Source organism: Penicillium angulare, assembly GCF_028827245.1.
Source record: "Penicillium angulare strain IBT 27051 chromosome Unknown utg000011l_segment0_segment0, whole genome shotgun sequence".
NCBI classification, from domain to species: Eukaryota; Fungi; Ascomycota; class Eurotiomycetes; order Eurotiales; family Aspergillaceae; genus Penicillium; species Penicillium angulare.
Genome location: NW_026623170.1, coordinates 80240 through 104445, shown reverse-complemented (window position 1 = coordinate 104445; position 24206 = coordinate 80240). Strand labels below are relative to the sequence as shown.

Below are 24206 nucleotides of genomic sequence, written 5' to 3'. Positions count from 1 at the left end.
AACCCACTGTTAAATTGAGCTAAACTGCACTGGGTCAGATTTCGCGAATGGCTGACTCCACTTTGTCAGTAGCTCTACCAATGATGTCGCTTACATACTATATTCCCACTCAAATCTTTTACGGTCGTGGCTGAGGAAGAGTGCCTGAATTGGGTTGCTAGTCGAAGAATTTATACGAAGTGAACATATAAGAATGGGCTGGCTGCGCTTTTGAATAGTCTATTTCTCTGCAGGCTTGCATTACTATTCGATTCAAACCTTTTCAATTGCAGGCAATTTCTTGTTTATCTACCGCGGCGATGATCTTGATCTATAAGAAGGTGAAGAAACATAATGAGAAGAAGAGGTTAGAAGCTCAGCGGTTGAAGTCGGGGGCTGAGCAACAGGAAGAGTTGGCGATTATCAATCGCGAAAGTGTCGTCCCTGAACAGTCCGTTTCTGGAGCACATGTGCCTGAAGCTCCTGTCTTCGAGGCTCCAGTCTCCGAAGCTCCTGTTTCCGAAGCAACAAATGAGAAAAAGGAACTGTCACCAGAAGAGAAGGCTGAGAAGAAACGCAGGAGAACTTATCGATATAAGCTCATTCTTGGTCTATTTGGTCCTTTCCTACTCCAATCTTTGGATACCACTATCATTGCCTCTGCATTGCCATATATTGCAAAGGATTTCAGTATGTCAATCTGCCGTGTGAACTTCTCGAGAAAGAAGCACCCAAAGTAGTACTCAAACGAACATGAAGCTAATGAAATATTCTAATTTAGACCAGCTTAGCCAGTTGAACTGGATCATATCATCTTTCAATCTCACCTCCGCCGCATCACTATTCTTCTGGGCCCAACTCACAGACCTATTCGGTAGACACAATACACTTCAGTCTGCGGTAGCTACCATGGTACTTGGTTCAGCTATTTGTACCGGGTCCCCAACTTCAAAATTCAGTGTTCTTCTCCTAGGTCGAGCCCTACAAGGTGTTGGTGCAGCCGGTGTCAGCATATCCGTCCGCACAATCCTCGCAGATGGTGTCTCATTATCAGAATTCGCAACCAACTGGACCATCTTTGCTCTTGTAGCAGGTGTGGGATTCAGTATTGGTCCTGTCATAGGTGGATACCTTACATCCGCCTCATGGCGCTGGTGTTTCGCTATAAACCTACCTATCGGCATACTAGCCATGATCATAGTTGCTTTCATTCTGCGCAAAGATCTACAAGGACCATCGCCGCTTCCACAAATTGAAGGCTTAAATCTATCGACTGCGCCACGTCGATTTATTGTTCGTATTCTGACCATTGATTTTGGTGGTCAGATGTTGTTCCTTTGGGGTTTTGGTTTGCTTATTCTTGCTTTTACTTGGGCAGGTGGTAATTATTCTTGGAGCTCAGCTGCTGTCCTGGCTCCGATTATTATCGGTGCTGTCTTGGCTGTTGCGTGGGTTGTGTATGAACGACTTATGATTCCTGGTTCTTTTATGGCGAGGGCTTTACCACGTCAGAAGGCTATGATGCCTTGGGAGCTTTTTTCACAGCGAGATATTAGTTTGCTTTTCCTTATCAATTTCTCGATGGGTGTTTCCATGTTTGCGGTTATGTATTTCATGGATTTGTACTTTGATCTTGTGGAAGGGAAAAGCTCTAGCACCGCTGGAACGTCTTTGCTATATTTCCTTCCTGGGTTAGGTGGTAAGTGGATCAACATCCCCTGTCATCGCTCCTTTTTGCAACATGATACATCCGAACCAAGCTAATCGCCATCACAGTTGGCGCGTACGCGGCTATGTTTTCTTCTAACGTCTGGCCCCGCCAAACCTTTCCTACCCTTCTACTAGGCTCTATTGCTTCCGCAGTGGGGATAACTGTCTTAGCCTACGCTGTCCATGCTGCCGAAACCAACGTTATATACGGCATGATGGCAGTTGTCGGCTTTGGTGTTGGAAGCCGTATGAATCCTGCCTCGTTGCACGGACTGGCCTACTTTCCTGCCATGACGGCTCAAATAACCAGTTTGGTTTCGTTTGCGCTTCCATTTGGTGGTTTGGTGGGTTTGACTATCATGACAACGGTCTTTACGAATAAAAGTGGTTCAGGAGAAATGAATGCTAGGAGCGGGATTATGTGGGCGTTTATTGCCATGATACCGTTCATGTGGATTGCGGTAGTTTTGACTACCTTATTGGGGAATGTGTGGATATTGAAGGATGGTGGTCATGAAGTTGTTTGTGGGGCTTATCTTTGGAGTTTTGTTACTCGGAAACCACTTGTTAGAGAGAGGAGAGATCGGGGACAGAATGCAGAGTCGAATGACCAGGAGAGAGAAATTATGGATGATGTTGAGATGGGCTCTGTGACTGGTGCTGGCATCGATGCGAGAACCGAGAGGTGATCAACTATTACTTATTCTTGACTTACTTAATTACTTTCTTTCAACAGAAGGATTAAACTGAAATGATATTTTAGATTTTTATTATTGTTCATTTATCATTCTGAGGTAACATTTCATTTAGACAGGCAACACGAAGATGATACCAGATAAGTCCACTAGTAGAACAGAGAGAGACTGAACGAGAGATAAACAAAGACCGGAAAGTGTTAATACTCAAGATACCTCAAGGTATTCAAGTTGGAATCGTATAGGAATTACGAGGAGTCACCAGTCCATATAAATTCAGCGGTTTCACACTGAAAGCTCCATTGGTATCCAGTGCATAGTCGGGATCCTCGAATTCAAAGTCCACGTCCTTGACAATACTTGCAAGAACGAAAATAGACCACCGCCACGCCCACATTGTACCGTAGCATTCACGCTTGCCATTTCCAAATCCCTTTCTCGCGCCCTTGGGCAATTGGTCCCATTTTTCACCGAGGACACGCTCGGGAATGAATGCTTCTGGGTCCTCGAAGACTTTCGGGTCGCGGTTCACAGTATACAGAATCGAAATCATGCCTTGGTTGTGTGGAACCTCGTATTTTCCACCAGCAAGCAGAACAGGTTCTTTGCTTTCCGTGGAAATGGGCTCGATATTGAATCCTGGTGCCGTTGCAGAGAGGCGAAGAGACTCACGGACGATGGCCTCACAATATTGTAACTCGGAGAAATGCTCAAGTTGGATATTTCCATTAGGTCCCACTACTGTATGGATCTCGGCCCTAGCCTTTACGAGCTTCTCGGGATTCTTGACCAGATAGTAGAGGGCAAACGAAACGAGATTGGGAGCGGTAGCGGCGCCTATGAACATCGTGATAGTTTCATCGATGACTTGTGAGTGGTTGAGTTTCTCTCCGGTTTTTGGGTCTGTGTTGTTCAGCAAGGCATTGAGAAGGTCATCTCTCGATTGCGATGGATTGTCCTTTCGTGTTTTGACGATGTCCTCTGCGTAGTCACGCATCAACTTGATGTTCTTCTGGAAACCGCTCTCATAGAAAAGTTTGTTGAGGATTGCGGGACGTGTTGGACGTTTCATAGCTTCCAGTGTGATAGACTCCCAGGCGTGAATGAGAGGATGCTCTGGTCCCTCGAGAATTTCGATTCGCTGGTTGTAGAAGCATTGCATGACCGACGACATAAGTAGACGACTGAGGTCACTAGTGAACAAAACTCTTTTTTTCATTCCCGATGTCCATTTGTTCGTGAGATCGGGGATGACCTTTGCCATATCCTCGAAGACTCGATCTGTTCCCGCCTTTGTGACATATGGCGCCATGATACGGTGTGACACACCCCATATTTCTTCATTGTCATATGCAGTGAATAGACAATTATGTGCAAGCTGGCGCATTTCCACGATTGGGCCTGTGACGAGTTTGCGGAATCGTCGCTGATCGCATATTTCTTCTAGTAGTTCGACGTTACTGATGAAGACGAGCTGTTTACCCAAGACGTTGATTTTGAAGATCGGGCCTGTAGAGGTCTACTAGTTAGCTGCCATGTGGTCTGCCTGCTAATCCCCATAAGATCCAAGATTACCGTATTGCTGCGAAAGTTTGATTAGGGAATTCCATGTTTCATTTGGATTTACGTTGAAAATATTGCCAAGGATGGGAATACCCGGCGGGTTGGGGATCTTCTGGGCGATTACCGATGACATTGAGAATGGGGCTCAAACGTGATAATTCTCTCAATGATATTATTATTCAATTTTGTGATATATTTCTCCAGAGTTTGAAAAGAACAGCTGAGGAAAGCGACCCCGTACCGACCTTTTGTTTTAAGGAGCCTGAAAAGACTGCCCCCTCCACGTCACACAAAGATCATCCCAAAAGTTCAGCTGGAATATGTGGATAATTGGAAACGTTGAATGTGGATTGGCTATGTCTTCTGATTTTGAGAAGGATGAGAGGCTATAGGCTGAAACTAACGTTTCTGCGGGGATGTCTGCATACATCTGCACGACGCGAGTCCATAGCGGGCCGGAATAGGAAAGGATAAATTGCAGAGAGCTCAGTGAGACGAACTACTCAAAGTCTTGGAGACGTCGCATCCAGTAATTGGGAAGACAGCTAGTCACATTCGAGATTAGTACGCACCGTGGTGGATGGCATTGCCGTATCCGTGAATAATATGCAGGCTCTTATTGGGCTGATACTCGCGAAAAATAGCCAGGTGTGGGAAGTGGGAGGCTTGGAACCCCAACAAATAGAATATTTTGATTGACATAGGACGTAAAACTAACAGTGCACATGATGAGAAAACAGCTGAATATCAGTGGAGATTTTTCTTTCTTAATACTCCAAGTCTAAAAAACAAAGAGAACCTGGGGGCTTGACTAGTAGCATGTAGGATGGTATTTAAGACCATTGAAGTACATAAAGCGACCGAGGGTTCTTTATTCGAGAGAACTATGATAATCACCCCAGATATCAATACTCAAGCTACTTTCGTTTATCATTACATGCATTAAATCTTCATTCTACAAAGTTGAACCCTCCAACTATAACAAGATTCAAGCTTGATGAAGAGGCTCTTAAATGGCGGCATCCGATAGGCTGAACCAGCCAACGCAGCTGGAGCCGCGGGACCTGCCAACGCGGTGACGCAGAAACTAAGAGGGCAAAAAAAAGTTGCGGCTTCAACTCGCGTTTTCTTTGACCTTCAACACCAACGGATTCATTCTTCCTGCCCTCATTCTCCCCACTTGACAGTCAAGTTGGCTTCATTTTGCGCCCGTGGGACTTGGATTGCCGCAAATCCTGGCGCAATCGCCCGGTGCGCTTTTCTGCGAAGCACAAGTTCCCCGTTACTTGTTTCTGGTCTCCATGGCCGCTTCCCCGAACTTCGAACTCCCAGTTATCATCGCTCGCTTTCCGGTCTAAAGCGATTGTCTAAAGCAAGAGCAGTTATCAGCAAGACACCTCCTAGTCAAGCTCCAAATCAGACTCGCCCTGCCCCAAACACTCAACGTCCACGCAAGAGAGTCACTCCGAAGAATTTCGTCCTTCTCCCCACCACCGACCGTACCGGATCCGCGAACTACGTCCTTTGCAATCCAAAGTTCCTACAACCGTCCGAAGAAGGCCCGCCGCTCTCTGCGGCACCATCGCAACCAATGAAGGCCGAATTCCAGGTTACCACGACCCCGACTGCGGACACGCCGGGCACCGCTATCTTCTTGGCTTATCCCGACAAACGTTACTTCTTTGGCCAAATATCACCAGGCCTGCAGCGCGCATGTATTGAACGTGGCGCTAAGCTTGTTGGTTTGACCGATGTCTTCATCACGGGTCGAACAGAATGGGCCAACACTGGTGGTCTAATTGGTGTCATTTTGACCATGGCGGATGCTCTTGCATCTGCCAATGCTGCCTTGGAAGAAGAGAATCGCAAGAAGGCCATTCGAAAATCACTCGCCGAGGCTCTTCCTAAAGGGAAGCAGCCTCCTGTCGCTTTAGAGCAACACTTGTATAAAGGCCAACTCACACTTCATGGTACAGACAATCTGACTCACACCTTGGCCACTGCTCGGCGATTCGTATTCCGAAAGGGAATGCCCATTTTTACGAAAGAGTACAATACCGAAAGCATCGCTGCCCGGTGTCGCGATAGCGAGACCGAAGATCCATTTGAAAAGCCTTCGTGGTCCGATCATAACATCAAAGTATGGGCGATGCCCATCAGAGCCCCCACCTCCCCAACGACGTTGAACCCGCCCACTCAGCCGCGACCACAGAGCCCTCGAAAGCGTAGCCTAGATGAATATAGAGAAACCACTTCAGCTGGGACCATTCTCACTCAGCCTGCTAGTGACTTGCTGGTACGACAGGCTATTGTGACAGACATGTTTAACTCGACCTGGAAGATGGATGCCCTGGTAGAGACACCTATTGCAGACGTCAATATGCCCGCTGCGATGTTTGTTCGAAACCCTGAGACCAAAGATATGGAGCCTTATAATGGTCCAAAGCCAGGAGAGAGCCAGCCGTTGCCCGACATCAAAGTATTCGTTCGACAACCCTGGCCTGGCGCAAAGGTTGAAACTCTACCCCCTACGTCACCTTCAAGGGAAGCGCTTTGCTATATCGTTCGAAGCCATGATACACGTGGTAAATTCGAGCCAAAGAAGGCCAAGGAGCTGCGGGTGAAAATGGGACCCGACTTTGCTCGTCTGACAAAGGGAGAGAGCGTTCTGTCAGAAGACGGCAAGACAATTACTGCAGATATGGTGTTGGGACCAACCAGATTGGGCTCCGGGACTGCTATTATGGATGTCCCATCAGTGGAATATGTGGAGTCAGTGGTGAATCGGCCTGAATGGAAATCACCAGCTGTAACAACTGGCCTCAAGACTTTCATCTGGATTCTAGGTCCGGGGGTGGGAGATCACCCTAAGCTTCGCCAATTCGTGGCAGATATGTCTCACTGCGAGCATACAGTGTCTAGCACTGATTATTGCCCTAATTATCTGGCGCTTTCCGGCGCCGCTCAAGCTGCAATTCGACTAGCTCGACTTAAGCGTGATACCTACTCAATTCCCGTTCATAACAACGTGACCCTCCCCCAGAACAGGGCTATAATTCCTAATACTCCTTCAAATCCAGCTGCAACTAAAGACGCTCCGTTTGAGCCGCTTGAGCCGGGGCTTGTCATCGATGTGGAACCTATCTACAAAATAAACAAAGGACTGGTTGTTCCTCATTTGAATACAGCGCAAACGGTCTTCAATATCCCTAAATCAGTTGAGCAACGAATGTCAACTATTCGGGAACGTGTCGCTAAACCGCTATTCAAGGGTCAATTGGAGGAGTTTAGAAAGGATCTTCCTGGGGGAGATGCTGAAGTTATCGCCCTTGGAACAGGCTCTTCGGCCCCCTCAAAGTACCGCAATGTCTCTGCCACCTTGGTATATGCCCCCGGATCTGGCTACTATCTACTAGATTGCGGTGAGAACACTTTGGGTCAACTGGAGCGAGTGTTCGAGCCAGAGCAGCTGCGCGAGGTTCTTCGAAATCTCCGTATGATATGGATTAGCCACCTGCACGCTGATCACCATCTTGGTACGATCTCAGTCATTAAGGCCTGGTATCACGAAAATTATGGCGCTGATGCCAAACCAACAAATCCACCTGAAACGGACCTGAACAAAATTTTGCAAGAAAAGCGTCTTGTTTTGGTCTCCGATGAAATGATGGTCACATGGCTTGAAGAGTATGCATCAGTTGAAGATTTTGGCGCTGATAAGCTCATTTCTCTTTCTGCGCACCCCGAAATTTCTCAGAGCTCCATTGTTACTAAGTTCACCCACCGTCATATCAAGAATGGTGCGCCTCCGTTTGGACTGCATGCGCCAGACAGAACAATTCTTGATTTCAACGACGACTCGTCCCCTCTCACAGCGCTTCTCAAATCAGCCACAGGCCTCACAGACCTTCTTACCGCACAAGTAAAACACTGCCGTGGAGCACTCGCCGTCTCTTTTGTATTCCCAGATGGATTCAAGGTTTCTTACTCAGGTGACTGCAGACCGTCAGACAAGTTTGCAGCCATCGGTCAGGACTCCACCATCCTTATCCACGAGGCGACTTTCCAAGATGACATGATTGGCTCTGCCCTTGCAAAGCGCCACTCAACGTCCGGCGAGGCCCTGGAAGTCGGCCGTCGCATGGGAGCTCGTACTGTACTCCTAACACATTTCAGTCAGCGGTACGCCAAGATTGCTCGGTTTGAAAACAACGCCGGAGGGGGAGTTCCCGGTATCTCGCCCAAGAAGGCCGCTGCCACCATAAAGCCCGAAGATGCTGATATCCCCTTCGACGATCCGGAAGATGAGCCTGGTGTTTCGGCATCTGCCGCCAAGCTCCTGGATGACATCCGCTTCCCGTCTAGGGACCGACCTGCTCTCCCCCACAGGCCACTTCCAACTCCCAATATGGGTGCGCCTGTTGCTGCTGCTATGGATTACTTTCGTGTTAAGATTCGAGATTTTCCCTTGGCGCAGGCTTTCGCTCCAGCCTCGGAGAAGCTTATCGCGGTACTTGAACGCCACAGCGAGCAAGTATCTGCTGTCAACAAGAAAAAAGTCCAAGACGATGAAAAGGCTCAGAAGGTCAAGAAGAGTGCTAAGTTTACTGGAAAGAAAGCTGCTGCTGCTGCAGCGGCAGCTGCGGCAGTGGCTGTCACCGATAATGCACAGACTGAAGAGGAGAAGCCCGAAGAGATAATCGATCCGGAAGCTGTGTTCCTTGCCAGCGAAAGTGAAGCCGGGTGGGAAACAAGTGATGCTGAAGATTCCCATGAAGTTTAAGTACATATTGTAAATATCCATACAGTCATTTTATCCAAAAATATTAGATCTTCCGCAACTCTTCTACAGACTCTGATTCAATGTTCCAGTATCGCACCTCATTCATAGCTAAGAAGATCAATGGAACTATGATCAACGCCCTAGATATTATTAACTCATTTGCTCCTCAATCGATTCAAGATCTCTCATTCTGTCTCTCTCGCAGTTAAAGATATTTTGACAAATGAATCATCCCACTGGCTGTGTTTACAGCACTATTCCATGCCTTGTCTATACCAAGCTTTATACTTCGATTACCTCGGCAAAGACAAACACAGTGCCGCTTTATTCCTCTCTTGCTCTCTAACGTGAATTAAATATGGACTTTGTATGGATAACAATACAGTTCGCTCTAAATTGATTTGCTATTACTCCATTCCAATGCATTTTAACTATATTATTCTCAAGATATTCATGCTTGTATAGATCTCCCCCATATGACACCTGATGGCGCCACCGGCAACGGTTCCCCTCTCACCGCCCCACCCCCGAGATGTCACCTTCAACAGATGCCGACCCCGACATTTGTCCCATCGCCTATAGCCAGAAATGACGACTCTAAACCCCCGTGGGCCATACTCTCCGGAGGAGCTCGAGAAACTTTATCCAAAAGGCTTAAAGCTACAATTGGTGCAAGTGGTAAGTGCCATAGCTCACAAAGCTCAATACTCCTCAGTGGCTAACCTCCGGTAGTTCCTCCGCCATGGTAAGAGCTTAGCTCCCAGCTTGCAGTTGATATGTCGACAGGATTCTAATTCAGGCTAGGTGAACGTACACCTGTTTCATCTCGATTTCAGAACGTATGTACCTATTTCCTATGCACAGGTCTGCTGTTGGTCTTGAACGCTAATTCCTTCGAAAGGCAGGCTTGAGTCCATGTAACTTCTCCTCCCTCGCGACGAACTATACGTCTTTCCCGATCATTTCACTCACACGGCTATAGTCTGGCCTTACTGCAGCGTTGCGAAGCAGATGGTTGAGGCTGCTGCGAGTAAACAAGATCTCTCAAGCTGGGACGGATTTCAATGGCGTCGGAAGATCGAGACCTTTGGTGACAACGATGAAGCGAGGGTTGCCTCTGGACCCAATGGGTTGATTGAGGGCATTTGGTTAGTTTATAATACTTTGGGGTGGTGTGGACTCTGCTAATGAGCTCTCAAGCCAACACGGTCAGCTCACCGACAAGGGCCGTGAGACAACCTATGCTCTGGGTCAACGCCTGCGTCATCTATATGTTGACCAGCTTGGATTCATGCCTAAGATCAAGGAGGATACAGAAGATATGTACATGCGTGCTACATCTATTACTCGTGCTCTGGAGTCTATGCAGCAGGCTTTCTGGGGAATGTATCCTTCTAATGCTCGCACCCTGGACTTCCCCCCGCCAATTATTGTTGCGCGCCCTGTGAACGAGGAGACACTTTTCCCTAACGAGAGTAATTGTCGACGATTCCGACAGCTTGCTCGTCTATTTGCGGATCGCGCTGCTGTGCGCTGTAAGATTCATGCACCTCTCATTTCTATCTATGGGTCGTTTGGATGATTATGGCTAATGATGTCTCGGTACAGGGAATGACTCTGAGCAGATGGATTATCTAAACAAGGTCTGGTCCAAGTACATGCCTGCGACATCACCAAAGGTTGCTGTGGATGCTCACCCTCGTCTTTCTGGGATCATGGATACTATTAACGCCACTGATGCTCATGGGCCGGCCACAAGGCTTCCATCCGACTTTTACGACAAGAAGGCTCGCGCTATTCTTGATCGTATTGCGGTGGAGGAATGGTTTGCCGGTTATAACGAAAGCAATGAATACCGTAAATTGGGAATTGGCGCCTTAATGGGTGACGTCGTTGACCGCATGGTCAGTACCGCAGTCGATGGTGGCTGGCGCAGCGAGACTTCTGCGTCCGGATCGAATGTCCCGGGAACTGGAAAGGCTATCAAGTTCGCTTTGAGTGGATGCCACGATACTACCCTTGCGGCTATTCTGTCTAGTATCGGCGCTTTCCAGAATGGTTCATGGCCCCCTTTCACCTCGTCTATTGCCGTCGAGCTCTTCTCTCGAGCTCCTCACCAATCAGCAGATGCTGGTACAATGCTAGAGGAATTCTCTAACCCGGCAGTTTCATCTAAGAAGGGCGGAGTGTTGTCTTCGATCTTTGGTGGTGGGGACAAGTCCGCATCTCAACAACTTGCTCCCTCCGCAACTGCACGTGCACCTCTTCAATCTTTGCCTGACGAATCGCGTGATTCTCTGCGCAAGCACTATGTTCGTATTCGCTACAACGACCAGCCTGTAACCATTCCAGGCTGTGCTGCAAAGCCTGAGAACCACCTCCCTGGCGATGAGACCTTCTGCACGCTCGATGCTTTCAAGAGCATCGTCGATAAGTTTACTCCGAAGAACTGGGTTGCCGAATGTATGCAGAACCTGGGTGAAGGCATGCATGGCCCCAATGACTCGGAGCGCATCCCCGCTGATTCGTAGACTGTATGTTCTGCTTCTATTTCTGTTCTTGTCCTTTTTTTGCACAATTTCGATTCTCACATCCTTTATGATTCTATTCACGCCCCTTTTCTATGCAGATAAATTTGTGTATTTGGTTAGGTTGTAATTATAAAAACACCGAAGACCACAACTTTAGAACGTCGAACTGAATTTTATCTTTTCTTCGCCTTTTCCTCCTCTTCCTTCTTCAATTCTCTCATCTTCTTCGCCGTAATCTTCATCAACACCGACCGAGGCAGTACATCAAATATCACCCCTTGCACCGAGTGCCAGAAATACGCCCAAGCAATCACCTCACCACACCCAACACGATTCAACGCCCCCGTCGCCAGCTCCCGAGAATTAGGAACAAACAACCCAGCCTTGATATCAAATGCAGACGTCCTCGTCGGCCCAACACGTAGTCCCATCACATCCACATTCCGGCCTTCAGCAACACACTCCGCCTCCAAGGCCCGCGTCAATGTATCCACGAACCCCTTCGATGCAGAATAGACACTAATAAACGGCATTCCATACACCGCGATAGACGAGACATTGAGCACTATTCCACGCCCCCCAGCTGCTAACAGCGGCAGCAGCACGCGTGTAATCTGCAACATGAATACTGCATTTTTGTCCAATGTCTCCTGCGCTTCTTCAAACGTATAGGCCTCCAACATTGTATATGGCTTCGAGTCCCCTCCAACATTATTCACCAGCACACTTAGTTCTCCCCCGTTTCGTGCTAGAATCTCCCGAACTTGACTGCTTACTTCGTCAATGGCGTTTGTCACGCCCACAACGTCTAGAACGATGATATCGGTCTTTTGAGCTGGGAACTCGGCTTCTAGTTCCTTTGCGCGTTTTTGAAGCTTTGTTTCATTGCGCCCGTGTAGAATTACGTTGAATCCACGTGCGCATAGCTCTTGACAGAATCCGAACCCGATTCCATCTGTTGCGCCTGTTACGAGCGCCCAGTTTTTGCCTGTCGGGTTGTATTCTTTTGTCAGTGTGCTGGGGTGGAGGTAGATAGATGCTCCACGGATAAGTTTGAAGGCTGTATAGGCTACTGTTGTGAGGCCTATGTAGGCGAGTGGTTTCGTCCAATCTGTCGATGCCATTGTTGATGCCAATCTTGCGGTTGGAGTGTTTGGGAGTGAGGATTGGTTGAGTTGAGTTGAGTTCAAGTTGCTTTTGTAGATCACGTATGTGATGATATCATCGATCGGATCGGGAATTCACAGATCGAGGTTTGAAAATGTGAGTTAAGCTGGAAATATTTTCGAGGTTACATGGCCCTTTTATGGTTTTTTCTTCTATCCTAATTTAGTAGGTCTTCGTGTTTCCTGTAGTTGATTTTGACGGCGAATTGCAGTTTGTCGGCCCGCGAAGGACGCCGAGGCTCCGATCCCCGACTATTGTCCAGTTGACTGCATTTAACATACCTATGAGGGTCCGACGATAATACTGTCCAATATTATCGCTAAGCCAGAAGCTCGGCGATACAGTAGGCGATGTTACCGTACCGTCAACAGCCCTAGAGGCTGGGGGGACGAAAATGATTAGTCTGGTAGCTCAACGTTTCGACGCCGAAGACATCAAAATCTAACTGGTCTGGACAATTCGTGTCAATGAGCACTTGAGGCAAGTAGTAAAGTCCAGTAGTCAGGCGTCAACGATTCAAAATGTCTTTATTGAGCTTATTACGCTCCTGGCTTTGCAAAATCTGCAGGTGGAATCATAACCCAGACATCTCAAAGCTTTGGCTCTGGTCCCAAAGCGAATGCTTCGTTTTGTGTTGTACCTAAACATGCATTATACTTAACACTATATCCAGCGATCCGGACGTGGCACGCTAAAGCTCCTGGGGATATGAAATGTTTCTCTTTGCGAATTTTCAATTCTTTGCCAAGCCAATATACCATTGAGAGGTTGCATCAGCTGAAGAAGGGCTTTCTCGACAGCGAAATCTTCCCATCTTGCCCTAGACCCTAAAATCTGAAATTCATTTCATGCGAAGCAGGCAAGGTTCTATCGCAATAAAACCTGCCATACCAGGTCCGACCAATAAGGACTCTCATAATACATAATTACGGACCTGACGTCGCGATTTGAGGACCGTGAAGGTCAGCGTCCCCATCCAGGTACCTTGGAGACTGAACTAACCAGCCAAACAAAAGTCTCTAATTATCAGCACTATGGGGCAAGTATTATTTAATTGAGTCTTCCAAATCTCCACATTGTTTCTTTACACCTTGGAAGTCTCGTATGGGCATCTGTATCATCCAGAAACGGCAATTAGACTGCATCGAACAATGAGGAACTTGGAGACGATGCGCAAAAGAGATAAAGAGAACTGCTCGCAAGGTGCTTGGGGGCGTATACTACTCGATTCTTCCATTTTGATTTATTCCTTTTTCTTTTTCACTACTCTTTACTCACACTGTATACACAATTTGGTTAGAAAGACAACTAGCTGTCACAATGGTCATCGATTCGGGACGAGAGTCTATAGCCTATCATGTGCCGGCTCCGGTTCATGAGAATGGAAAGCCTAAAACTAAGCAGATGCCTGTTACTTTACTTTCAGGCTTCTTGGTATGATATCGATTTGTTGGATTGATAAGGTTGCCTGTCGCTAATATTCTATTTAGGGGAGTGGAAAGACTACATTGCTACAGCACATTCTCAAGTCACCGGATCATGGGCTGAAGATTGCTATCATTGTTAATGATATGAGCCAGTAAGTCTAACATGCTATATCTGATATGAATATCAGTAGTTAATTGATTCGTTTCATAGACTGAATATTGACGCTACTCTTATCCGGAACCACCAAGTTTCTCAGACTCAGGAGAAGCTCATTCAACTCCAGAACGGTTGCATCTGTTGTACTCTTCGTGGTGATCTGCTCGCAGAATTGGCACGTCTCACAAAGCAGGATGGGATTCAATATGTCATCATCGAAAGTACTGGAATTAGTGAGCCTATGCAAGTTGCTGAGACCTTCACGGCTGAGTTCAGCTCTGCCATGCTGGAGGCCGAAGATCAAATCGGAAACAATAATGATGAAGATGCAAAGAAGATCCTAAATGAGATGTAAGATTCTCCAAATGACAATGTTGAAAAAACACACATCTAACATCGATAAAGTGTTGAGTTAGGCGGATTACACACAATGGCTCGTCTCGATACAACAGTGACCGTCATCGATGCCTTCAACCTTCTATCCAACTTTGATACCGCCGAGTTCCTTTCAGACAGATACGGGCGCGAGGAGATTGTACCGGAAGATGAGCGTACTATCTCCGACCTAATGGTTGACCAGATTGAGTTCGCCGATGTGCTCATCATCAATAAGATCGAGACAATTGACGAAGCAACTCGCGAGAAGATCCTTCAGCTGATCAAGTTGCTTAACCCCGACGCCAAGGTGTTGACATCCAGCTACTCTCAAGTGGATGTGCGAGAGATTGTTGACACTGGCAAATTTGACTTTATCCGTGCTGCCTCTGGAGCCGGTTGGCTTCGTAGCTTGCATGAGATGACCATTCAAACCACCGGTCACGGGGACCGAATGGCGCCTAAGCCGGAGACTTTAGAATATGGTATCAACAACTTTGTCTATACCGCCCGTCGTCCATTTCACCCTCGTCGTATCTTCTCCCTTCTTTATGACAAGTTTATCATTCTTCAAAACAATGAGCTTGAAGAAGAAGAAGACGACGACATGGAAGATGAGGACGGAGAAAATACCGCGGATGAGATGGATACAGACACCGAATCAATTGAGGACTTCGATCATCCTGATCCAAAGGATATTCTCGATAACAAGCGCAATAATCCTGCTTTCGGCCCTGTACTTCGTTCAAAGGGATTCTTCTGGTTTGCTACTCGACCCTTCCAATTTGGTGAATGGAGTCAAGCAGGTGGTATGTTAACAGTTGGCTGTGGAGGTCCTTGGTTCGCCGAGATGCCTGATGAAACATGGCCTGAAGATCCCGACGTCCGAAAGTCCATCGTGAATGATTTCAAGGGTCCCTGGGGTGATCGACGACAAGAGCTTGTTTTCATCGGAGAAGGTGTAGATCAAGAGAAGATTTCTGCGCTTTTGGATGAATGTTTGTTGGACAATAAGGATATGAAGCAATGGGAGAAGATCATGAAGAACAAGAAACTTAGTCGAGAGGCTAAGACCGAGAAGTTGGCTAAGATTTGGGAAGATGGATGGGAAGAGTGGCCTGAATATGAGATTGAAGATGAAGAGGAAGAGCAGGTTGCACACGTGCAGGCTCTGGGCAAGCATCGTATTAGTGAGCATTTGGGTCATCAGCATGAGCGCAGGGGCCTTAAGCATAGCCATCGGTAGGATTTTGGGGTGAAGAATATAATTGGTAAAAGTGTTTGTTTTGTTGTTGAGTCAGATATGCACATCACTTTTGATGAATTTGATACTATTCGAAGATCTTTGAGATTAGCACCCTGTACTAGTTGTTAGCTTGGAGCTTGTTGAAATAGATTTGCCGTAGTCACATCAGGTCAAGAGCAATGACATGGTCTGGGAAGCAGCGACATGAAAGAAAGAGTAATCACATGACAAAGTTTATGAGTCGGTGTCAATAACTTTGAAGACCAACGTTTGAAATTCAAGTTCTTAAGTATTTTTTTCGATTCGTCTTATAGAGATTGAAAGAGTGTTATGCTGGATGTTGAATATCTGCCACCATTCAATTGGAAACTTTGGAATCGAATTTATTTTTCTTCCTTGAACTAAGCTAAAGTAATGGTATATTACCTTAAGCACTGGTTTGATCTTCCAGTTGCTCAAGTTGCTCCCAGCTGCGAGAGAAAACATCGTTAAGAGCATCTTGGAACGTGCGACAATTCATATCAATTAGGCCTCGCTTTTCTTTAGCTTCGGGGTTTCGTATGACAGAAACGAGGCAAAGGTATCTAGAGCCAATAGTCAGCAACCAACTATCGATTCTTCAAGGGGCAAGATAGTCATACTTGTTCATCTCCATTAAGTGGATCATAGTCTCATCATGTAGCACAACATGGCTTTCTGCCTCCTGAATCTGCTCACCCTTAGGTCGACGCTCGGGATGATCCCATGAATAGAGCTCGGAGATATCAACAATCACATCGATATAGTCCGAGCACATTTCATAGCAAGCCATGTCAACAGGGCGAGTATCAGAGGCAATATAGATTTTGCTGAGAACATCAAAGAGATATGTCTTTTCGAAGCCACAGTTGTTGCCAAGTGTGTTGATCAAGTTCTCAAGAGTGGAGAGATTGGGAATAAGTTTTTGGATGACCTTGCTGAAGGCCTCGAAGACTGAGTAATCGTAAATGGAGGTAAGATAGTAGTGCACAGGTGCATTTTCGTATCCAGCATCGCTAAGCTCATCTGAGATACGTTGTACAATATCCTGAAAGGTATCGGTGCGATACTCGTCTGAGAGCCCATCGACCTTGTGGATGAAGACCTCGATATTGATCCCAGGGTAATATTGCTGGACAGTTAGGATAGTACGGTTTAACCGAGCTACAGAGTCGAGGTAATCATCTTGAGCATCGATGACCCAGACTAGCGCTCCCAGGCTGCCGAAGATGTCTTCGAGATCGAATGATGGCTCAAGATATTCAAGCTGGCCTGGAAAATCCCAGACTTGAAAATCCATAAAGGAACTGTGAAGTGGGTTAACAAATAGTGGAGGTGCTGAAAGGTTTCTTTTCTCACTGAATTGAGTCTTTTTGGATTCGAGTTGTGGATTCCAAAAAGAGGGTTTCATTTGGGGGCATTTTGTGAAAGACTACGCTGGCGATAGATGATTTACCGCTCCTGAAATCAAGTTAGATTCTGTTTTTTGGTATTTCAAGAATGATGTTACACATACCGGCGTAACCCCATGAGGAGTAATCGTGGTTTAGCATCGCGAGCTTGAGTACTGGGAATAAGAGATGATCTGGGCAGTGCCGAGCCACCGGCATAATTGGTTCCCTGTAATAGAAGTTCAAGACTTAGCTGGGCACTGGTCTTATATGTTGAAGCGACATATGATAGATAATTGCTTGACAAGCAGCGGTCAACGTCAAGGTCCAAAGAGCGAGATCTTCGGACGGAGGCAAAGGGCATATTGGATTATCCACATGGAGCTCTCTAGGAAGAAGGAAGTGGGCGCAAAGATATTGGAAATTCCACACTCAGTGGGAAAAGCAAATATATCACATGCCACTTAGAGCAGGCAATCACCTTTCAAGGCCTTTTAAAAGGCTCAAAAGGGGGCTGACATGTAATACTCTCCGAAGTCCACACCGACAAGAGCTCCAGTGATATATTCAACGGGTATGATTGTGACCAGTCCGGGGCTTCTAGAAAGACATACGGCCTGTATAAAAGAAGCTATGGGCCTTCTATTGCCGCCGAAATCACACACAAAAATGCCCGGAACCAAGCATCTGTCTCACCATGGCGCCGCCCGCCGCCCGCCGCCGGGACCAGTGATGATCACCCAGGTAGATGAGACGAGACCGCAAAGATGGGAAATAGAAGAGAAGGGGGCGAAATTTATAAAAAGCAGGCATGATATGGAGCTGCACATTTCTTACCTCCATCTAATTAGAAGCTCCGCGGGTAGCTAGCTTAGCTAGTCGGAGAACGCGAACGCCTTCTGCGGGGTAGGTCAGCTTTAATGCGCATATGAAACCGGGAACTCCGCATAGTAGACATACAAGAGTCAATGATATGAAGGATAAGCAGGTGAATATTCGTAGGAAACCAGGGGCGTAATTTGATTCAATTGTATGAACATCGAATACTAGACCAGCCCAGAATAATTGTGGCACAGGGATCGGGCTGCGGCATTCACTGCGACATGCTTTCCCTAAAGAGTGCGGAGCTCAGGCAAGGAAGCACACAAGTGGATAAGCGTATTACTGGACACAGGAAGCACAATTCCAAAAGTACAGGGATCTGGTGTCGAGGGGTATGTCGCACTGTAGTGAGGTAGGAGGAAAAGGCGGAGATGCCCTTGGCGGGCACCGTTATCGCGCTTGTTATCCTCGTTATCGGGACTATCGGGCTATCGGACTTCGTGGATTCCCTGATCATTGCCCAAACTAGTCTTGTGCTGGTCTCCATACACTGACTCGCTTTCATTTTCTGAACCTTACACCTCATCTCCATACTTGAAATCCACCAATGTCGGAAATTCGTCAGCGCCAGGCTGCCTCAGCCAAGGACAATGGGCAAAAGAAGCCACAAAGCCGATCGCAAGACCGTCCGAAGTCTGGCGAAGAGCAGGGTATCAGTGTGATTGACGTGATACGTCTTATTGCCACGTTTACTATTGTCACTTTGGGCATCTCTTACTACATGACTAATGGGGAGTCGATGCTATTCGGCTACAAACCCTGGTTCTCGAGGTGGCCAGTCGTGAAGCACTACATGGTAAGCAACACAGCTAGCTCTTCTTTCTCGCTACCCACCCCACTCTACGAAGAAACGAAACATACGAAATAGCCACAGGACAGTGCTCAATATGAATGGCTCAATCATGCTGATCTGATTTACTTATCACTAGACCGGACCGGTTAAGCTTACTCCTGCTGAACTCTCCCGCTACGACGGCAATGACGAGTCCCTCCCTATCTACGTAGCTGTCAATGGCCATATCTTCGATGTCTCCGCCAACCCGGCCATGTACGGTCCAGGCGGGGGGTATCACTTTTTCGCAGGAAAAGACGCAACCCGTGCCTTTGTCACCGGTTGTTTCCAGGAGGATCTAACGGCCGACATGACTGGCGTGGAAGAAATGTTCATGCCTGTGGAGGACGTGGATGAAGGCTTGACGTCAGGAGAGAAAAAAGTGCGACGCGAACGGGAGTTGCGACACGCGCGTGCACAGGTTGAGAAGACTGTTGCGAGATGGCAGGGATTCTTCGGGAATTCTCAGAAATACTTTCAAGTTGGGCGAGTGGTTGGGTCAGAGTTGGAGAAGGATCCTGAATTTGGGAAGCGAGTGCTTTGCGATGGAGCGCAGAAGCAGCGCCCAAAGAGAAGTGAAATGGCGGAGGACTCATAGGGTCTGGATCATTGGATTATTTTACACGGGACATATAATGTCCAGGTGAAGTCGAAGCTCCCAATAATTCGTTTTGTAAATATCTTTCCAAGCTCCGTTCTAGCACTTGCCTATAGCGTTGGCCCATTACGACTTTCATAACCTTCCATTTCGTATATGGACGAAGAATATCCGAGAGCAATTTATAAGCGTTGCGAAGGAAAAATATGGAAGTTTTGTAACTTTTTGTTTCATTCGTTCTACCAGACTAGTCCAGAAGGGCGAAAGTACCACACTTCCGAAATATCAGGCGTCGAATCCATGCATCACGCCCAGCCGAAGCTTCCCATGTAAAATGATATCATTCGTAGCAAGGAGATAAAAGAACCGCGAGAAAAGTCGAGAGACGGATACGTTTACTCGGCGGTGATGGCACGGGCTAAAAAAAAGGTTAGATTTGGCTGTTGGAAATTCGATCGGAAGAGAAAAACGCACTGTAGATGTTCAGGCTGCTGTGACCAACAACCTTCTTGATCTCACCGCGCTCCTCGAGGTCAGCGAGAGCCTGGCGGGCAAGGCTGCCGTTGATCTTGAGACGATCGACGAGGGTGGCAACGGTGATCAGACGGTAGGACTGAACATCCTTGTTGAGCTTCTCGGCGGTGGTCTTGTCAAGGACAACGGAGTGCTGGGCCTTGTCCTTTACTGTATAGTTGAAGAATTATTAGTTCAACGGTTCGTTATCGACTCAGAACGGGAATGCGCGGGGGGTGGAAGCGATCGCAATAACTATTCCGGTTGCTCTCTCGTTGTTTCCGGGGGATCCGACGAAAGTTGGAACTCGTTGTCACGGTCGGGTTGCAGATGGAGTTGTGGGGGATATCGTACCCTTGCCCTTGGACCACTTCTTCTTCTTCTGTGCTGCGGGGGCCTGTTTCACGAAATCATGTTAATATCTGTCGGGGAAAGCCAGCATAGGTCTAGGGATTTGAGGTATGCGCTTACCATTTTGTCTGTTGAGGTGGATGGTTCAAGGAAAGAGTAAGGCTGGACGGGTTCTAAGTGCGAAAAGGGCGTGGGGCATGACTAAGATAGGGAAGCCCTAAGCCCCAGGTCAGGTGATAGCACTCGGTTAGTCAACGTCATTTTATTGGCCAAAGGCTTAACCATATATTATATAATCAACTAGATGGAAGAAGGAATTCATCAAATCAAGCTTTGCAGTTCACTGATGCTCGATAGTTGTAATTCAATTAAGGTCTTCATTTTAACTAATATAAGCTCAATCTAAAACCAAATACGGTCCATGGTGTATACGTTTTTGGCCGAAGAATACATCGTCAATCCAGCCAATACATGAGATCGGCAATGATGATGTCCAAGGGACAGGACACCTCCACAGTTCTAGAGCCTATAACTGGAGACACTGAGCTCCAGGCTAGTGATTGGCTACTGATACATTATACCGTACACTATGTGCCAACGTTATTCATCCCGGCATTTGAAGGGCCCAATGGTCTACCATTCGTATAGAATATGATGAACTAAAAAAATGTACTCATTTAGGCTCCCAAGTTCAAGATCATTAATTGAATGTTCACTCAGAGGACTGGAGCTTCATGCTGTATCCTATCTTGGAACTTTGGAAGGGTGTGTAACCTAGTACGCCTTCGCCATGCTTACACTACCGATATAGGCTTCCAGGATCCGAATCCATTTGTCGCAACATTCAGAAAGATAAACTGAAACTATCTGAATAAGATATGGGCTTAGCAAACATTTCCATAGAAAGCCTTCATAGGCGATCCGAAAAAGCAAAACTCAAAGGGCTCTCCTCTCACTCATCTGAAGATGAGGAACAATGCACCACCCTCACTTTCAAAGAATCACATATCCAGCCTTGATCAGTCTGTCCACCAGTTGCATATGACGTTTCGCAGCTTCCATCATCATTTCAAATCGCGGACCAGGGAAATATCCCCGCATTTGAATCCAAAAGCCCCGATCGACACAAGGTGCTACCTTAGGATTTTCTGACATGTAGAACTTGCTATACTGAAACGCTTCCTGCACACAAGCAATGAAGTCCTCCCGAGATCGAGGGTCGAGGCAAAAACGATCCATGTCCACCCCAATCCACACTTCGCTTTCCTTGATATTGGAATACTTCTCAAGGAATGCCTTGTATGGAACATACTGTCGCCGGAGTAAGTGGTGCACGCTCATCGGAATCGTCAGGCATTCTTTTTTGGGGCGATCAGGCCTCCACAGCTGAAGCGGGTATGGGTCCTGGAAGAGTGGCCTCGTTGCAATATAGCTTTGGTCTTCAGGCTCATCCAGGTACACTTTGATTTTGTTAGCAAGAGATTTCTGGGTCGGATGTATTGAGAAGACGGGATCGTTTGACCATACCTGTTGGGAATGGGCTCGGTAGTCTTTCCATGATAGTGAGAGGAAATGTCAATAGCGTGGCTTTTTGGATGATTGGCGTCCCTTTTCTGGGCGCTGACTTATCAAAGGTGATGAGGGCCAGGCCTATTGTCCTTGATAAAGAAATATTGATGGTCAGGCAAGGAGAGATGGGTGAGAGCGTTGGAGATAATAGCTTGAAGATGTGAGGAAGAACTGAAGCTGTGACTTGATGGCCTTTTTGGCGGGGAACAAAGAAACCATTGTAGGACAACAATGCCTCAGTTCACAAAACACAAAACTCAGTAGCAGAAGAGACAGAGCACATACTACTATTGAGCCTATCAGCACTTGTATAGTATGAATATGCTATCATATAATTAGCCTTACCTAGTTTCTACCTAAGGCATTTTATTATACATCAGATCAATCTCATCACATCAGTATAAAATAGACTGGGGAACACAGCCCCGTGGATGAACAAGACAAAAATGGTATGTTGCTGCGAAGCACTTCAATTTTAAAATCCATACTCTCATAATCATTATCTTATGATCTCAAAACAAGTTTTGGTCTTTGCGAGGGTATTACATATATCAAAAGCTTGTCGGGGACGTTCATTCCGTCGTTAGTTCCGACTTAGACTGCCAGAATGGTTTCCATTTCCCTGATTTGTCAAGGAGTTCAATACTTCAAATTGCACAGACTGTTCCTGGGCAGAGAGGTAGCCCACGACATATTCTTCTGATGAGCCAAACCAAAAGACCGAGTCATTATCGGATCCCGCCAACCATTTCACTTCGTATTTCCCACTTTCATTTCTGTGAGTCGGGACCCGGGCGATTACAGGGTGACTTTGCGGCGACCACCATCGCACCGAGGGCAATGTATTGGTGATTGTGTTGATGAGGAGCTGGGGCGTAGAAGAATGCCAGACCAATTGTCTTACTGGCTGTTCGTGTACCAAGACAGAGGCCAATCTCGGGCTACCGTCCAAGGCCCATATCCAAACCACATTCGATCGCATGGTGTCAACGGTACTCAGAAGATTTCCGTCGGGGCTAAATGACATGATTGCTACGCCTCGAGGCGGACCGGGTAAATCGGGGCTCATATTTAATGCCGATGAGCTTGTCGTCTCTGCATATTCTGCGTCGCCCATAGCACTTAGGTGTCGCTCGCGCCAGATGACTGGAGCGTTTTGGTCGGTAGGAAATACATGAGATAGTGTGGTGGAAGATGAGAACTATGACTTCTTAGCAGGGTGAAATTTGTATTGCAAAGGTCAAATAACCTTACGGTACGAGTTCGCAAAAGATCAATATTGCCGTTGACTTTGCCCACGGCGAGAACGTCTGAGGTCCCGTCGGGACCAGCTGCAGGGCTCCATTCAATCTGCTTGACGCCTAGATCAAACGCCTCGTCCACACCCGATGGTCCATTATAAGTCCTAAACAGCTGACCGTCTGCAGTAAGTACGATCACCTTGGTGCCCGAGCTAGCGGTATCCCATATAGCAATCCATTTCCCATCTGGGCTCCATTTCAAGCCTTGTGCGTCAATAGTCGGGAGTACTGCACGATTGAGAAGCTCGTAGGATGAAGGGTGGTGGATGGTGAGTATATCAGAAGTTTCGGGCTTTAAAAGAATCGCAAGTTGATTGGAGTCAGGGCGAAACCCAAATCCAAGAGGGTGTGCAGATTTGGGAGTTTTGATCACGGAAGTTCTGCCATCTTCTATTGAGTGAACTGCCATCTTAGTATTCCATGCATGGAAGACGATTACTTCGCTATCATTTCCACCGAACTCGATATTCAAGGCGCCAGGCTCGATATTTTCGATCTCGGCGACTAGTTGTAACGGTAGTAACTGCCAAATTGAGACGCGTGATTCGTTTGCAATTAGCAAATGACGTTTTGATCCGCTGCTGCTCAAAGATTTTGTTGAGCAGAATTTGAGAGCCTTGACATTGTTCTCTTTAATTCTTGATGTTTGGGCCTCTTTATATTCAGAAGTAACGTCCGAGTAAATTATCAGGCCTTTCGCGTTGAGATGGGCTGCAAAAAGACCGTCATCGGAAATCACCATCGAGAGGGGGCCTATGCAAGTATCAGTTTTAGTCACAATCACGAATTGGACCAAACGAACCTCCTCCTGTGGTTGAACTATCCATTGTTGACTATCAATAAGACGCGCTGATATGGGACGAGAAGCGCAAGACGAGCGTTTGTCCTCTAATTTCTGGGGTATGAAATAGTTTCAAAGCCGGTATCATCCCACCCAGCGTCATGCAACAAACTTTACTTCACTTTCGAAAAATCACAGACACTTGATTGTCTTAACTGGTTGAAGCTGTTCCGCGACTTTTCGTTCTATGTGAGCCCGATAAGACACGGATAAACATTGTTGCGCCCGCGATAAGGACGAGTTGGCGCGAGAAAAAAGTATCCAACTCCCCGCTTAA

The 24206-nt window shown here is 46.9% G+C and overlaps 11 protein-coding genes across 11 annotated transcripts; 5 read left to right on the top strand and 6 right to left on the bottom strand.

The window, feature by feature from the left end:
- Positions 1–299: 299 nt before the first annotated feature.
- mfs56 (uncharacterized protein) lies at positions 300–2378 on the top strand (the record flags this gene model as incomplete). The annotated part of the gene is made up of 3 exons (XM_056928444.1): positions 300–669; positions 761–1678; positions 1756–2378. 3 exons carry the CDS (start codon positions 300–302, stop codon positions 2376–2378), a joined length of 1911 nt encoding a protein of 636 aa, XP_056773002.1.
- A 232-nt stretch (positions 2379–2610) lies between these two features.
- N7478_012229 (uncharacterized protein) lies at positions 2611–4080 on the bottom strand (the record flags this gene model as incomplete). The annotated part of the gene is made up of 2 exons (XM_056928443.1): positions 2611–3893; positions 3960–4080. The coding sequence occupies 2 exons, from the start codon at positions 4078–4080 to the stop codon at positions 2611–2613; spliced, it is 1404 nt and encodes a 467-aa protein (XP_056773001.1).
- A 1458-nt stretch (positions 4081–5538) lies between these two features.
- Positions 5539–8730, top strand: N7478_012228 (ribonuclease Z; the record flags this gene model as incomplete). The annotated part of the gene is made up of 1 exon (XM_056928442.1): positions 5539–8730. The coding sequence occupies one exon, from the start codon at positions 5539–5541 to the stop codon at positions 8728–8730; it is 3192 nt and encodes a 1063-aa protein (XP_056773000.1).
- Positions 8731–9318: 588 nt separating this feature from the next.
- On the top strand, positions 9319–11261 carry N7478_012227 (putative acid phosphatase; the record flags this gene model as incomplete). The annotated part of the gene is made up of 5 exons (XM_056928441.1): positions 9319–9408; positions 9463–9475; positions 9713–9878; positions 9931–10265; positions 10339–11261. The coding sequence occupies 5 exons, from the start codon at positions 9319–9321 to the stop codon at positions 11259–11261; spliced, it is 1527 nt and encodes a 508-aa protein (XP_056772999.1).
- A 173-nt stretch (positions 11262–11434) lies between these two features.
- N7478_012226 (putative short chain dehydrogenase/reductase) lies at positions 11435–12385 on the bottom strand (the record flags this gene model as incomplete). Its single annotated transcript, XM_056928440.1, has 1 exon — positions 11435–12385. One exon carries the CDS (start codon positions 12383–12385, stop codon positions 11435–11437), a length of 951 nt encoding a protein of 316 aa, XP_056772998.1.
- A 1363-nt stretch (positions 12386–13748) lies between these two features.
- On the top strand, positions 13749–15633 carry N7478_012225 (uncharacterized protein; the record flags this gene model as incomplete). The annotated part of the gene is made up of 4 exons (XM_056928439.1): positions 13749–13862; positions 13919–14007; positions 14067–14363; positions 14418–15633. The coding sequence occupies 4 exons, from the start codon at positions 13749–13751 to the stop codon at positions 15631–15633; spliced, it is 1716 nt and encodes a 571-aa protein (XP_056772997.1).
- A 427-nt stretch (positions 15634–16060) lies between these two features.
- On the bottom strand, positions 16061–17072 carry N7478_012224 (GTR/RAG family Ras-related GTP-binding protein; the record flags this gene model as incomplete). Its single annotated transcript, XM_056928438.1, has 3 exons — positions 16061–16217; positions 16275–16958; positions 17011–17072. The coding sequence occupies 3 exons, from the start codon at positions 17070–17072 to the stop codon at positions 16061–16063; spliced, it is 903 nt and encodes a 300-aa protein (XP_056772996.1).
- Positions 17073–18471: 1399 nt separating this feature from the next.
- On the top strand, positions 18472–19354 carry N7478_012223 (putative heme/steroid binding domain protein; the record flags this gene model as incomplete). Its single annotated transcript, XM_056928437.1, has 2 exons — positions 18472–18720; positions 18854–19354. The coding sequence occupies 2 exons, from the start codon at positions 18472–18474 to the stop codon at positions 19352–19354; spliced, it is 750 nt and encodes a 249-aa protein (XP_056772995.1).
- Positions 19355–19749: 395 nt separating this feature from the next.
- N7478_012222 (40S ribosomal protein eS25) lies at positions 19750–20341 on the bottom strand (the record flags this gene model as incomplete). The annotated part of the gene is made up of 4 exons (XM_056928436.1): positions 19750–19772; positions 19829–20038; positions 20222–20264; positions 20339–20341. 4 exons carry the CDS (start codon positions 20339–20341, stop codon positions 19750–19752), a joined length of 279 nt encoding a protein of 92 aa, XP_056772994.1.
- Positions 20342–21211: 870 nt separating this feature from the next.
- N7478_012221 (uncharacterized protein) lies at positions 21212–21776 on the bottom strand (the record flags this gene model as incomplete). Its single annotated transcript, XM_056928435.1, has 2 exons — positions 21212–21678; positions 21746–21776. The coding sequence occupies 2 exons, from the start codon at positions 21774–21776 to the stop codon at positions 21212–21214; spliced, it is 498 nt and encodes a 165-aa protein (XP_056772993.1).
- A 594-nt stretch (positions 21777–22370) lies between these two features.
- Positions 22371–23915, bottom strand: N7478_012220 (WD40 repeat domain-containing protein; the record flags this gene model as incomplete). The annotated part of the gene is made up of 3 exons (XM_056928434.1): positions 22371–22988; positions 23042–23841; positions 23891–23915. The coding sequence occupies 3 exons, from the start codon at positions 23913–23915 to the stop codon at positions 22371–22373; spliced, it is 1443 nt and encodes a 480-aa protein (XP_056772992.1).
- Positions 23916–24206: the final 291 nt, after the last annotated feature.